Source organism: Cyprinodon tularosa, unplaced genomic scaffold, assembly GCF_016077235.1.
Source record: "Cyprinodon tularosa strain WSP-4 unplaced genomic scaffold, ASM1607723v1 ctg34, whole genome shotgun sequence".
Lineage (NCBI taxonomy): Eukaryota > Metazoa > Chordata > Actinopteri > Cyprinodontiformes > Cyprinodontidae > Cyprinodon > Cyprinodon tularosa.
In genome coordinates this window covers 345,043-361,154 of record NW_024039052.1, presented here as the reverse complement: position 1 = coordinate 361,154, position 16,112 = coordinate 345,043, and the positions used below count along the sequence as shown (strand labels likewise).

General features: G+C 37.5%; 1 protein-coding gene across 1 annotated transcript in view; it reads left to right on the top strand.

Annotated features, from left to right (window-relative positions):
• LOC119789487 (LHFPL tetraspan subfamily member 6 protein) overlaps window positions 1-15,458 on the top strand; it is an 82,665-nt gene extending 67,207 nt beyond the window's left edge. Inside the window, exons 3-4 of the mRNA XM_038294391.1 lie at window positions 7,348-7,446; window positions 14,721-15,458. Of these exons, the coding sequence (XP_038150319.1) occupies window positions 7,348-7,446; window positions 14,721-14,839 (218 nt within the window). The 3' untranslated portion in view covers window positions 14,840-15,458. The remainder of the gene's footprint in view (window positions 1-7,347; window positions 7,447-14,720) is intronic.
• The last annotated feature ends 654 nt before the right edge of the window (window positions 15,459-16,112 follow it).

The following is a 16,112-nucleotide window of genomic DNA, read 5'->3' as shown; positions in this document are numbered from 1 at the left end:
CTGAAAAAGTCTCCGCTCTACCAAGCTTTTTATTAAGGAAACGCCCTGGCTACAATGTGGTTCCGACTGCTAAGGGGAGGGGGAAGGGTGAAGCCAGTCGGAACCAGAAGTCTGCAAAACATCATACAGTATCATGAGATAAGAACTTTCACTCCTTTTTCGGTGTTAGTGAGTGCATTTCCCCGTGTTTTCTCCTTGCTGACCTTGAGCAGCCAGCACTCCATCTGCACACACTAATAACAAGCATTAGAAAGACAGCAAGTGAAACATTTCAACACTTTGTGTAATACAAGTATACAGGAATATGCAAATGTGTAAATATGAATGTATAAGTATAATATGATTAAAGTAGAATAACTTGTACAATTAATCCAACAATAAATCAAGCGGAGCACTATGGCGATAGCCGTACCACTCCACTTGTGAAAGCGAAATCTTTTGGGCTCTTTTTGGCATTAAGACAATTATTCTTATTGCCACATCGCTAGACACTGTAAAAAAAAAAAAAAAAAGATTTACATGCAAAAGGCAATGTATGCAAATTACATATGTTTACATATGGCCTGTTTATCCCTTTAGTTTATCCCCGTTTATCCCTTTAGTTATGTACAAAATAACAAAACCTTTTAATTACTTACTTTTTGGTGTTTTTTTAAGCATATAGCAATATGACTTTAAATTGTTTTTTTTTTGGTACATGACTAAAGGGACACAGGCCCGTCAAGGTAGTTTAAAGTGTATATTCTGTACAAAACTAAAGGGATAAACGGAGCATACGCGATTTGTATACGGGTATGCAAATCTGACGTCTTGACTAGCTGGTTTGACAGGGTATGCTGTTTTGCCAGAACACCGCATTGAGGCAAAATAAACCCACAGAATCCATACAGTGCACACTGTATCCCCAGCAACCACAGCCAAAGTGAAAAAACCTCACATAATCCAGCTACTTGCCCACTGAGGCCAACTTGAGCTGAACTAAAAGCTAAGGAGAGCACCCCAACATGACGATTGCAATCACCGTCTTCAAGATTTGTCATTAGAGACCGCACTCTGCCAAGCACCCAGCTTGACCTTTAAAAACAGCATAATGGGTCTCACATTCTTAACTGTGGGTGTGAGCTACTTTTTTCAGGAAATTATCCTGCGTCTCATGTCAAACTCAACTTTATTGTTCCTGCCAAGACCTCGACATTTCTCCATTCTGACCTGACATTTCTGATAGCAGGAGAGAAAATGCTTCCTCTGGGTAGAGGATGTAGATAGCATCTATTACTAATGTTTTGGTGCCTTGGAGACAGTAAACACTTTATGTTGCAGCAGACTAGTAGTATGCTATGCTTTTTATTTTACCTTATTTAAGTCCCTCTTCATTATACCAACTGGCAAAATAAAATACAGTCTTTATCCAAACATATAATCAATGGTAAAGCTGCTCTATCTGTTATGTGATATGAATCCCCCATGGACTGCTGATAATTTTACCAAATTCTCTGATCAATAAAAAGAGTAAAGTTCGGAAAATGCTTTAGTTGATAAATTAGGAGTACCAAGAGTTTACACCTTGTGAGTTTGCCACAAACGTTTTCTTTTGTTTTGTACATCAGAAATATGGTAATGGAATATGTGATGGGTTATCAAGGACATCAGAGAAAGAAAAGTCTAGACTGTAGTTATTTGTTTTTCAAACAGTTGCTGAAATTGTTAGGCATTCCAGCAGCTGACAAGCACACGTGAAATGAAAAAAAAAAAATCCTAACTGTCTCTTTTGTGCAAATTGTGGAGTATTGGTGTCATCTTCGATGAAAAGAAAGACAGGAAGTAACTCTGCACAGCAGCATGCGTGCATGGGGAATCACAGCCCACAGGTAGTTGCCTGTGAGAGCTCCGCGTGTTTTCAGCAGCTTCATTACAAACAATCTGTGAGAGAACGTCTTGTTCTCTCACTAATCTTTTTCCCACATCCCAGTCTGCAGCTTCCCTACCCAGAGTTTTCAATAACCCACATACTGAGTGTGGAGGATGAGATTTGGTGGATTAAACCATCTCCAGGAAAAATAAATAAATAGAACACATAAAAGCCAAACAGGGAATGTGTGACCACATTAGACACAGATCTGAATTACACCTCAGTGATTCGTTCATATTTTTATTCTTCTACCCCCACAATGATTTATGCTATGCTGTGTTTGTCTTAATGGTGTCACGGAAAAATGAGCATCCTCACGTGGATTTCACCCACTCAAATATTGCAGGTACAGAGGGTTCCTATTTAAAAATTACAGGAAACAGCAGATTACAGTCAAACCTGCTCTGATTTTGCCTCAAAAAGGAAATCAATTTCTGTCCTTTTTTAAAAACAAATCTCCTGCTTGCTTCATCCATCCATCCATCCATCCATCCATCCATCCATCCATCCATCCATCCATCCATCCATCCATCCATCCATCCATCTTTATGATCTTAAAGGGTTAAATGGAGTAAAATCTTACATACCACTGCATTTTAAGTGTTATATTATAACCCCTTCAATGTGTCTTAACCCTAACCTAAACTGAGTCCTTTGATAAGGAGCTAGAGCAGGGGTGCCCAAGTCCAGTCCTCAAGAGCTACCATCTTGTAAGTTTTAGATGCATCTCTTCTCTAGCACACCTGAATCTAACCTCATTTAGCCCACCAGAGGCATGGTAACGAGCCACTTATTTGATTCAGGTGTGTTAAAAATGGTTGTATCAAAAAGTTGCAGGATAGTAGCTCTTGAGGACTGGACTTGAGCACTCCTGGGCTAGAGCTTTATTGCAGAATGACAAATGTCATTACCTGGTCTCTAAAGCTAAGCCAAACCACACTACAAACTTCTCCTACTTTGACGTCATTCTTCCAATCTCTATCAATACCTCATCACCATGAGTGCCAGAGGATAGAAAACACCATAAATCTGGTGCTTTTTTTGCTTACCTCCTTCTTTATCCTGACAACTACTCACATGACCCTAATCTATCTATCTATATCCTGCTAGTTTTTAAGTGACTTTACCATCAATGTTAAACAAGACACCAAAGCAATCAAACTCCCTCTGTTAAGGCAAAGATGAACCCCCTATCCTGGAAGGAGTATCCCACCTTTCTTTTTTTTTTTTTGAAAAACAGAGAAAATGCAATGGACTCCTGGCTGAATCACAAGGTACTTCAATGCATACTTAAAATCCTGGCTTGACTGGAAGTACATAATCTGCTAAAATAAAATCTAATTAGGTTCCAAAACCAGGAACTCACCTTTCGATTAGTACAACATGGGATCCTCTCCAGAAACAGGTCAAACAGGATGTGAGGTAAATTGCAGCCCTGATAGAGTCCAACCCCACAGTGAACAACTTCAACCTTGTGCCAAGAATCAAAGAGACAGCTCTTTTTCTGGTTCTAGAAGGATTGTCTAGCACTTAAAAATATCTTGAACACCCAATGTTCTAAACAAATACAAACCGGCCACAATGGAAAATTATTTTTCAGGAATAAATAGGTAGGTCATCGATTTGATAGACAAATCTGAGAGAATTGACAATGATTCCTTGAGAAGGTTAAGACATTTTCCGAGGAACTGAGCCTCCGATTTAAGGATGTGTTGTGATCCCCTTCATAGATGAAACACAGTTTGGTTCCTTTGGTTTGCTGTTTGTCTATTTCTTGCATAGAGCATCCTATTAGTCACATTTATTTTTCTTCAAACATGTAAATATTTATATGAAAAGGGAAATATGTCTTTTTAAAAGTAACTTTTTTCTAAATCCAAAACATTTGTTTTTTGTTTGTTTGCATTGCTGCAAAGACAATTAATTGCCCCAGCATGTAATTTGGCTACATGCTGAGGCATCTCTGCCTTGCCCTTCAAAGAGAATTGTAAATTGTGTTTAATAATAATCATAAATATGTAATCACTTTGGCATACTTTATGGTTAACGCACTGCCATATTTGAATCTCTGCACATTAAACAACACTATATACTGTAAGTGAAAACTGAAATTGCTGTTTATATGGGTTTTTTCCCCTCCTAGGATAGTGGGTGTTTGGTTGATGAGGCTAACACGGTAGCTGCTGGAACCAGGAATTAATGCGCTCTGCTGCTGTTTTACACTTTCTGCATGCTCAGCTAAATGTTGTAATTTTTAGGGGTGAGGCAGAGACTAATCTGAAATTCTCTTAAAGCACTGAAAAGAAATGGGTGAGTTGTTACGTACACAAATATCCCTGGATCCCCCTGCCGATACTCAGCTGTAATGATACAGACTGGGCCAAAGCCTGTTTTATATCCCCTTGCTCTCATCAGTATGCCAGAGTTTTGCTGAATTGATTTTCTAGCAGCACTTCCACAGTTAGACACTCGGTTTTTCACACACTGCATCAGAAACACGTTGTCCTTTTGACTTTGATGGGGGGAGAAAACACAGATGTCTTTTTCACTTTTCCCACTCGGCCCCAGATGTTAGCCAGTTTTCCGGCCCATCTCCATTAGCACGTGGATTAATTTCTGCTCCTTATCAAGTCTAGATGTAATAACCAGCCTTGGAAGGCAGTTCTTCTTTTCTTTTTTCTTTTTTTTCCTCCTGAGCTGCCATCCTCACATCCCAAAACTGATAGCAGGGCAGACGCATCAGAGAGGATTAGGCTAATGTGATGGTAGAGCCACCTACAAGGGACCCCCACAGGATAATTTTAAGAGACAGTCCTTGACATTCAGGGAATAACTTGTCAAGACCTGGCTACAGGCAAATATTGAGGATATTAATCCTTAATGTAATGGCCTTGACTAGATTTTACTCTTCTCTCTGTGAGCAGCTTTAAGCACAGTCATAAGTCTCTTTAATCACTGACATAAAGCAGTCCCTCAAGGATTCTCCTGAGTTTTACAGTAATTATTGCATGGCAGGGAAAAAAACACTTGTGTTTTTCACTCTTGTCTGCGTGAGAAATTGCCAGGCGATTTGCATAATGTTTGCCGTTAATTTTCACAGGTTTGATGATATGCTGGTGGAGGAGTGTTTCGCTTTGCTGCAGTAAAAATGGGTGTGAAAACATAATTTACGTCATTTTACAAAGGTACCTTTTGGGGATGGTTTAGGGCTTCCTTTGCCCAAGCTTCTGTTTGAGCTGGTCAAGGGAGTTTGTTTTACAAATTTGGTTTAAAGAAAAGTTAATATAACCAACAGTTTGCAAATTAACTCTTGTTTGTCTCCAGTTATATGTTCTAGAATTGAGGGTGGGAAAAATATTAAATATCATATGGGACGACAATAGTGTCAGATGCGGAAACTTGCCCTGCAATAAAGGGTTGTTGGTTCAAGCCCCTGGCTTTCAGTGTCGTTGAATCCTTGCGCAAGACACATTACCTACATTGCCTACTGATGGTGGTCAGAGGTGTCATGATGGGATTAAGGTTCCTAACCCACATGCAGAACACAACGGAGACTGATGAAGAGTTTGACTGTTTATTAAGAAAAAACACAAAGTTAAGCACTGATGCTGGGAAACAGATCCGGGACTGGTCATACAGGGTTCTCTGCAGAGGGGGATAGTTAGGTTAGCCAGGATGCAGTTGATCTTGTCAGAGGAGTTGTGCAGGTCTGTACCTTTGATGTGGTTCAGGCAGAGCAGCTGAGGGGGGGAACCAGGAGGGTCCAGAGGCAGGTGGCTGGCAGAGGGCTAAGCAACGGCAGGGCTTGACTTCAGACTTATCAGTGTTCAGGTCCAGAGTTTCTTCCGATCCTCTTCTTGAGGGCGGACAGGCAGGTTCAGACAGTTAGATTCTTCAGATGAGCTCCTGAGAGCTGGCAGGCAGATTTCAGCAGAGAAACTCTTCCAGAGTTCCAGGGTTCAGTCAGGTTTCTTCCTAAGAAGCAGAGAAGACAAAACTGATTAGGTTCAGGTTCTGGTTTCAGGGGAGTCAGAGAATCAGACAGGCTGGTTGGCTCAGGTTTCGCTAACCAAAACTGGCTTAACACTCTGGCGCTGGAGTGTAGTCCTGCCGCTGCTTATATGCTGGTCTCCTGATGACTGATGAGTCGTAGGTGTGGTCGTCAGCTCAGTTCCAGGAGACCTAGGGCGCCCTCTGCAGGAGGAAGGTGGACAGACCTCAAGATCCCAGCAAGAGGGCCTGGTGTCGCTTCTGTCAGTGCTAGCTTGCCACCATCAGCGTCTGAATAGGTGAATGACTGAATTAAGTTTAAGGCGCTCTGTTCAGTATATATATATATATATATATATATATAGATATATATATATATATATATATATATATATATATATATATATATATATATATATAGATTTATGTATTTGGTTGGAATTGTATTGGGTTGACCAAAGGCAGGGGGTGCATAACTGTGTAGTGGAAAGAAAAGATTGTACAAATGAAAATAAAATCCTAGAAATGTAGTTGCACATGCCTTGTTGTTCCTTTACTTTGATGCCCTTGAATAAAATCTCAATACAAGCAATTGCGTTCAGAAATCATGTTTGTGGTAAAGATATATCCAACAGTGAAGGACAAAATGTGTGAGGTAGCAAAGTTGATTTATCGGACTGTATCCCTAACATTACACATAATTGAGAACTGTGACAGTTCATATGGAATGTTTGTCCATATGAACTGACAATTTGGGCTAGGAGTTAATCAATGTTAGAGGCTGCCAAAACACCCATTGTAACTCTGGAGGAGCTGCAAAATCCACAGCTTAAGTGGAGCAATCTATTGACAGGTCAACTATTGCTTCTGAATTCAACCAATCTGGCCTTTATTGAAATAGAGCTAGAAGAAAGCTAAAGGAAATATTGACTGTACCCAACCATGTTAGGAGACAGAAGGGTGTGTACGTACTATTCCTGTTGAATTTCTTTGTAAAAACGTGGTTAAAAAAGACTGTATAATTTTCCCTCCACTTGATAATTATGTTACCTTGGATAGGTTGATTATATAATATGCAAATAAAGTACATTGAAGATTGCAAGTTGGACCGTGATAAAATGTAAAACACATCCAAGTGCTCTAAACACTTCTGCAAGGCACGGTATAATGCCATGGAATAATGACAGAAAACACAAGATGTTGCTTTGCATTTTTATTAATATCAATAAAGGATTCCTAAATTATGTAAACCCTGAGGGGTCCATCCAGAAAATAAAGCCAACCATCCTCAAGGAGGCTGATTATGAGAGTTTGTCCTTGATGCAGGTTTCCTTTCAGATGTTGTGTTTTCTCCGCCTCCAGCCATATTTTGTGATATTCTAAGTCCCCTGTGATGGGCTCTGTTACTGCAACCGCCTCATCATTTTCTCATCATCTCCTTCCCTTAGGTCTTCTCATCGGGTCAGGCTGTGCACTCTATCCACTGGGATGGGACAGCGAAGAAGTCCAGCAGACCTGCAGCAACAGCTCCGACCAATTCAAACTGGGTAAGATTCAACAAATTTCATTAACTTGTCTTGTGTTAAGGTGTTTTAAGCCCCCAAAATTGAAGAACTCAGGGAAACACATATATTTTTCAAAATGCAAAAAAAAAGGACATTTCTAATGTATTCTAAAAGTAATATATTGTCTGAACAATGGCACCCAATCCCCTTTTTATTCAGAAAACAGACACACGCCTCTCGTGCTGTCATACTCTGTAGGGCCATGATATGTTGGTATTTAAAATTCATGATATGATGTCAGCCGATCCTCCTCTAGCTGGTGGTTACAGCTATAAATATGTGCAGAGAATAACTGGGAACTTGGCTTGCGCTCTGTATGCAGCTGGCATTACCAGGTCTAACTCACAGATAGTATTACGCTTTTTTTTTTTTTTTTTTATCAGACACTTGGGAGGTAGGAAATCTTTTCATCTCACAGCTGCTGCCATATTTGATGCTAATCAAACAGCGTTCAATGTTTTACTTCATCTAAATGTTTTATTAAGAACCCCAGCATTAGCAGACTTCAGAGCCGAGAAGGGAAAAATTATTTAGTGTGATTTAGTTGAATAAACAAGAAAATCCATTTTAAAATTACTCATTAGCCGGGCTGATTGGGTTATGTTCAAAGTTGACATTTTGAGCCCATAGCTGACAAGTGGGATGTGTTGAAATGGAAAATGTATGCAGATTTATGTGTTGAATTTTAATTCAAACTTTCTAAATTGTTTATTTATTTAAAGTCACAATACGCAAAAAAAAAAAAATCATTATTTTACAAATAAAGAAGAATGGTTATGTGAAGAACTAAAGGCATCTTCTTCAGTGTTATAAACCACCTCTCTGTGTTGTTCTCTATTCTTTTGTTTACATGCATACATCCATTTAAATAGCTGCCTCTTAGCCAATTCCTGCCTATGAAATGCCTCTGCCAGCATTGGAACAACTAAATTCTGCAGGAGAGCTACTCATACTGCAATATAGTGTAATTACGATGCAGTCTAATAACACGTTTGAACATACACCATATGATGCTAGTGATGCAATGCTTTGTTAACGGTATAATTACTCAGTTAATGACAGACAGTACAGGAGATTTGCCAAATAAGTAAATAAATAAAGTTATGAGTTACTTCTTTATTAGACATGTTAGAGCTTTTCATACAAGCAGACAGGTTGGTTACGATGGGGTACAGCTGGAGGGAGAGAGAGTCGCATCACTTGTCACGCATTTTGTTTTGGTCTACACATAGTGCTCAGCAGACCACCCAGAGGTGAAAATGTGTCTAATGCTTCTTTAAGTCTTTTTTGATTGAGATGCGATCGGACAGGATTTTAAACTCAACAATTCTAGAAACATTTAAAAAGAATGAGAGATGCTTTGATGTTCACTTGTGATCTGATCCAAAAAGATTCTGATGCATTAATTTGGATTTCTGCACACCCTGAATCCTTTCTGATACCAGAGTTTCCTTGATTTAATGTTATCATGCTTACTGTACTGAGGCTGTCATCAACCTCTCTCTACAAGCAATATGATATTTATGATCATATCAATGATCCTAAAAGGCAACTTGAGATTAGGATAAGGTCAGAAAAATAAGTCATACAAACAATAAATTGTGTAAACAAGAAAAATTCCATCCTAAAAACAGCTATACAGTTTTAAGGTTTAAGGTTTTTAGCTATAAATTGTATTTATTAAATCAAAGACAGGTGCCCATAAAGAGAAACAATTTAATGCTGTGCATATGATTTTTAACCAACCTAAAGTTATTATAGAAATTAACTGAATAGACAGGCACCTATGGATCCATTTTCACCAAAATGGGATCTAGACTTTTCTTCAATTTCAGGACCGATACAGATATTAATATCAGATTGGCACTTGTCTAATGAGGATCTTAATTGTGCTCATCTATGCTTCTTGAAAAGATACCCTTCATCTATTGCAATGAATCAAATAGAATATTTCTTTTTTGAAATCCTGAAATAGTGGAGCATCGTAAAACTGCAAACAATCACATTTAATGACTAAATCTAATTTTAATATAAATTTATTTTTTTGAAAGTTTAAATATCATTAATATCATTACACCTTTAGAAATATAGCCATGCAAAATATAAAGCACATCTTTTTTCTCTACTTTTTTGTATTTTTCATTTAACAAAAATGAAAAATGTGAATAAAAAACAAAAAAAAATTCTGCATGAAAATTCTACTAATTAAATGCACACGAATGACTGATTTTAATCAGAAAGAAAAACTCTGTGAAACCCAACTTTCCTCTGTTGCTGTTTTGAAGTTTATAGATTTGTGTTTTAACAATATCAGAAAGTAACAACATCAGGGATGAACATAGAGGAGCAATCTTTGTGGCCCATTCATTTTGGTAGGGTAGTAAAACAATTTCACACCTTATTTGAGGTGCATCATTCTTCAGTTAAAAAGCTTTTTCTTTATTGTAAAACATTTTCTTTTTTAAAAAGCCGTCCCCCTCAAGATCAACTTATCAACACTAGCAGCCTCAGACATGAATGTTTGATCAGAGTATGGTTAGAAAAAGACTTAACATTACCTAGTTTTTTAACTCTCTACTCATTTTAAAAATGAATAGAAATGTAGGTATATTACAAATTTCTGAAAAATGATAATGTCAATGATAACGTACACCATTAGAGCTTGCCAAAGGCCCCTAGGTCCAAACTGAAGGTGTAATAAATGGTACTGAGGGAACCCACATGCTATCTTAGCTGTGTAGCAATACAGAGGGTTTGTTGTTGCATATTTACAGCAATGGGCTTCAAAGGGTTAAGTCAAAAAGTTGTATCTAGATGAACAGTGAGACTTTTAGATCTGCATACTTCCTGTCTGTCCATATATTTCCGACCTTATCTAAGTTTCTTGGGGCAAACAGGAGGGCATACAGTACATATTACACATTAATCCTGCTTTACTCTTTCAGACCCAGAATAATGCACTGTTTGGTCAAGTACACAACATATTTTAGACCATTTACACAAAAAGTTGCCTTTCTTTTATAATATCTTTGAGCAGCTGTTATTTCGAACTCCCCACTAGATAATTCCCAAAGGAATTAGTCCTATTTTTTTTTATGTTGTTTATTTGACAACCACATCAATTCTGCTTCATAAATAATAAAAAGATCCAGCAAAAACTGTGGCACGCCGAAATAGGCCTGACATATCTGTCTTCTATCACTTTTGAAACTGGATGACAGGCAGGACTCATCTTTCTGAAATTCAAATCAGTCACACTAGAACAACAGAGCTTATAATCGCTATTAGCCTGTAGGTTCCAAGAGGCAGTAAACATGTAAACAAACCCATAAGTTTTGCTCTGTTTACATACTGGAATTACTACCCCATCACCTTCTAAGTCAATTGGCCTTTGGTTTCTTTTGTAAACAGTCACTAATTAGCTTTAGAAACAAGAGGAACATTTAGGCCGATGGTGTATTTGAGGAAACCCAAAAGGGCACATAAAAAATAAAGGTCAGTTTATTAGGCATGGTCCCTAATAACAGTACAGCCAACCAGCTTATTCAGGGAGGAAAAGCTGTTTCACTCAGCCATTCAGGGCACAAACATCCAAGATGACATATAAGCAGCCGGTGGTTGCTGACAGATTATGTTGGTTTACTCTAAATACCACGGCTCTTTATTAGAGTGACCTACAACACAGCCTACAATTTTATGTTCCTTTACATGGATACACAATAAATTCAGGTCTAAGGGAATAAATCAAAAGATTTATGTTGTGGTACTTAAGAAGTACTGCCATGAGACCACATCGTTCTGTCAGTAATTGTTATGACAAATCATATAGAAGAGCAGGATAAAAGTAAACACTCTTCAATAAGACAAAAAATGTTTTTTAGAGTTCTGTTTTTTTTTTAAGACAGACAAACACTACAGAAAAGCAAGTTCTGTCAAGCAAATTATAACTTTGTACAGTTAAAAGCTGTCAATACTGTAAAAAATGACAGGAGTTATGCAACAGCCGTGTTATTCAGAGGAATGCATCATAAAAGATTTACCTTCCCTATAAATTACTGGGATGCCATTACATATCTTAATTATGTTGGGTATCCAGTTCTCATGTCGTGATTTCCTGTTTGAAAGAGCGGACTCTTTTCAGCATCATTGTTAACAAGCATGCTTGCATCAGTGTGTCATTTGCTGCTCCTGGCAAATTAATTTTTTCTTGTTTCTTTCTACTGGAGCTGTTGCTCTCGTTAGCTCCATGACAGGCTGGTGATTTCTTTTTTGTCCCATGCGAGCAGCAGATTTCACACAAATCTTCACACAAATTAATTCTTCTTTCTCATTTATTAATCATGAGGAGTGTAGTTGACAGCTTAGAATGCCTTTGGAGATCACAAACGCTGCATGTGTGTTCAATCTGAAGATCAGCGCATAAAGAGGCATGATAAATTCCAGTTATTATTTTGACCACACAGGGTCTTTAGAAATGAAACATTCCCACTTAGTAAACTAATAACAAATAAGTCATATTAACTATTTATTAATGATGCTTATTAAGCTTTTTTTAATAAATGTGACACTGAAGCAAAGATAATTGTGCAAAGTGTAGCAATATTTATGTAACTTCTAATTTTGATATTTAAAGGTATGGATTGACAGTTTTCCTTTTATTAAACTATATAAATGTAAATATTTAAATATTTTCTCAACATTTATTTATGTTCACTAATTTACTACTGATTACATTTTAAAATGATATTTTCATGTTCAAATACACATCTTTTATTTCCCAAATCGAAGATACAGAACAGATTGCAGAATCTAATGGCAGTTTAAAATAAAAGCTGCTCTTGAATCTGAGGTTTATTGGGTGTCAAATTTAGTTATTTAGTAAGAGGTCTGAATAGTTGTGATCTTCAGCAACAACATTTGGTGCCAGTGTCATTCAACAAATGCATCACAGTTATAACTGTTACTGCTCATTAAATATTCACAAGCTTAGGTGGCATTACAGCATGGGAATCTAACTGAGGGAAAAAAGCTTAATCGAATGGAAATGTATAATTTTAAGAAGCTAAGTCTGGAAAGTAAGATATTATGAGTAGGTGGTTTTGTTAGTTAGTTGACTTGATATGTCATAGCATCAGTCTGGAAATATGCCTAAGGGATTTAGACTTTTTTACTTTAATAATTTTATAGTTCCCCATATTTTTTTATGATTGTTTATTCAATAAATTCAGTCTATTCACAACACATGTCATTTCAAGGCACTTTACAGTTCACCAGATCATCCAGTCAAATTGATTCAAAGTTTTCTATCTAAGGAAAACCAGTTGATCGCATCGAATCATTGACTCGAATGTAATCCCTCACACTAAGTATGCTTGTAGCGACAGTGGAGAGGAAAAACTCCCTTTTAACAGGAAGAAACCTCCAGCAGAACTAAGCTCAGTGTGAGCGGCCATCTGCGAGTGTGTGATCTTACATGTAATGGAGAGAGGTAGAAAACTAAAAGGCATAGAATAGAAACGTCAGTGTCCTGTGTTGTGTTTCTACTTTCTACTTTTAAAAGTGTTGCTCTCTCTCTTGCTATGGGATCTTTTAACATGAGTAAACAGAGAAAATTAAGCAGCTTGGGCTGCAAATGAGTCTTCTTTACCTAATATCTGCTTTAACACCAAAGTGTTATGTTAGATTGACATGGTAGCTCTTTGATTTGTATGGTAACTGATCGGAAAAGATGACTTTTTTTTTTCCCCGACATGCCTGTTACAAGTCAGAGCTGCTCAAATTTTAATTTAGCTGGTTCAAGGCATTAGCCATTTTTTGAAGCATCTCTATTTGATCACGAGTTACTGTTAACAATCGATCATTCATGTGTGAAACAGTTTTTTTTTTTTGGAGTCAGCAGTGACACTAGAGTTAGCCAAATCATAACCTGTATTAATGCAGGAGCAATTAGTCAGGATCGGGCCATATTTTTGTGGTTTTATATCAATGTTTAGTACAGTAATTATGTCAGAATCAGACCAGATATGGCTATAAAACATTGGATTATATATATATAGTAAAAATCAGAAGTTTAAAATGAGCAACATGAATAGTTGTTGCAACAATTACAAAATATCAAAAGCAAATTTTTTTTAAACATATATATCCGGGAGTTTTATTACATTTTTATATTGTTAGGCTTTCAGAAACATTCTTTAAAGTCCTTGGCATGTTTCTCACATTTGCTTTAATGATTCTCACAAGCAGAGGGGGAATGTAGGAGCAGCCTGAACAAAAATGTTAAGCATCTGGCTCCATCCTTTTCACCTTACACTGACATGTTAGTATCAAACAGGGATACATGAAACACACATGATGTAACACATCTTATGTACATTAAATAAAATATATGAAGTTGAAAAGCATTTGGAATGGATCTTTTAGCTCAGTTTCAATGCCCTCTGGTATATTTAATCAATTTTTCTTGGATTGCTATTTAAAAGAGGGATTAATTCTAAAAAAACAATTGTTTTAAATAATAGTATTACTAATTATAATGATAGTATAATCAAATTAGAAAATCGCAGACAGCTAATTCTGATGTTTGAATACCAAAAAATATCTATATAAAATCAAAAACATACAAGCAATTATCATTACATTCTAAAATATTAGAGTAAAACCAATCCTAATACATACAAACATGCATCACACGACACCTAACATGTTTTTAAGAATTCCGTATACTTATAGGTCATTTGTAAGAGGGAAGAAGTTGCTTTATATGGTAACATTTTCAGTTGAACACAGTAAATAAAATCCTTTGGCAACATTTCAGGACCACCTTGTTTTATAGCCACCACTTTTTGTTGTATTTAGATTTCGGTGGTGGAGATTCTGAAACAGGCTCATATTACATTGTGATTAAAGTCCAGCATATTTGACTTGCATGTGCTTGGGGGCCCTCAGCGTTCCCCATCTGGAACAAGTGATTGTAAACAAAACATTATAGTTTTTCTGCTCCGACAAGTCTTTGAAATGTGAGAGAAATAAACTAAGCCTGCGTTGAATTCTGCTCTGCTTTTCAAAATGACTTCACCTTCTGAGTTTTCTCTGCTGAGTTTTTTCCGGCTTGAGTTGTAAAACTTTTGGCAGATTTTTATCATAAGCTACAAATTACTTTCCTGAAATCTGCCATCGAAGAGCTCACCCAACTTCATAGGGAACAGAAATCAAAACTGAGAAAATGTTCTTTAATCCTTTGCTTTGCTCTGCAGGTTCCTGTCAAATTGGCTGGGCATACTACTGCACAGGGGCGGGCGCCGCCACTGCAATGCTCCTTTGCACCTGGCTCTCCTGCTTTGCCGGAAAGAAGCAGAAGCATTACCCGTACTGACAAGAGAATCGAAGAGAAAGGGACAGACTGAGACCTCGGGACTCCAACTGTGTGGACTCAGACAGGTACAGCACACCAGGCACCAAAGACGGCAAGTCATTATGGTGCTCAGCACAAACTTCAGGAAGCGTCTCATCTGACGACTGCAGAGACTGTTTCATAATGCAGCACACATATGGCTCTGAAAGTTCCTAAAAGAAAGACATATGGACCAAGCTTATTAGTAAAGTTGTTACACTATTCTTTTATTTCTTTTATCTGTACCTCCTACAGTCATTAATGTTTATGTGATTGTGTGGTCTGTAAAGAGCAGAAAATATATTCCCGTTTTATTCCAGAATTGTTCCCATCCCTTCAGTGTCTCTCATTCTTGCCTTAAACAACCTAAAATGCAATAATGCTTGTTATGATAAGCAGTTTAGAAAACTGGCCGCCTTGCTCCTCGGCTCAGCGTTTTTTCAGATTTCACAAATTTAAGCAGAGTTTATTTAACACGTTCATAAGATATACAAAGTGTATGGTATTGTATTTTATCATTTTATCACCTGTTTTGTATTCACTCTCAAATAATTCTTTGTCATGCTTATTGTTTTGTAAATAAATGTTTAATGAAATCCTGCTTTCAAGTGTGTTTTTTCACCAGCGTCCAAAGCCAGCCCTGGAGCAAATTGGGAAAGGCCTTCACATTCCTAAAAAGCCTTTCCCACGACTTCCCTATCTCAGAACTATTTGCTACATATGGAAGCTCTGAGAATTTAACTTTCCCTGTTATTGATGAGTTAAATCTCATGACCTCTAGTCAGAGTATTTGCTTTTTTGATCAGGTTTCTCGACTTCAAAACCCCAAAGTGGTCCAGACAAAGCCTGGGATGTAATCACACCCTGGGAAATTGAGCGGCTCTGAATCCAGCAGCCTACCAGCTTAATGTCAGGGGGTATCTCACAGTTCCTGAACCCGACTGCATGGTGGGAATAACAATAAGGATAACCTTACGTGTCATTAGAGAGGCAAGTTACACGTTCTATTTCAAGCCATTTATTCCTCTGCAATTTTTCCTCCTTTGATTAACCAACACCAAATTCAATCCCATGTGTGCACAAAGTCGGCTCATTTACAATGCAACTGTTCTCAATGTATTTGGCCCTCATTAGCAGTTCCATTTTCTCACAATGCCCAGCATTCCTGCAGATAATGGAAACACACACTTCTCCCCTCCATTCCCATTTCTCTGGGTGCACGCTCTGATGTTTAATATGTTAGCGCAGCTCGTCT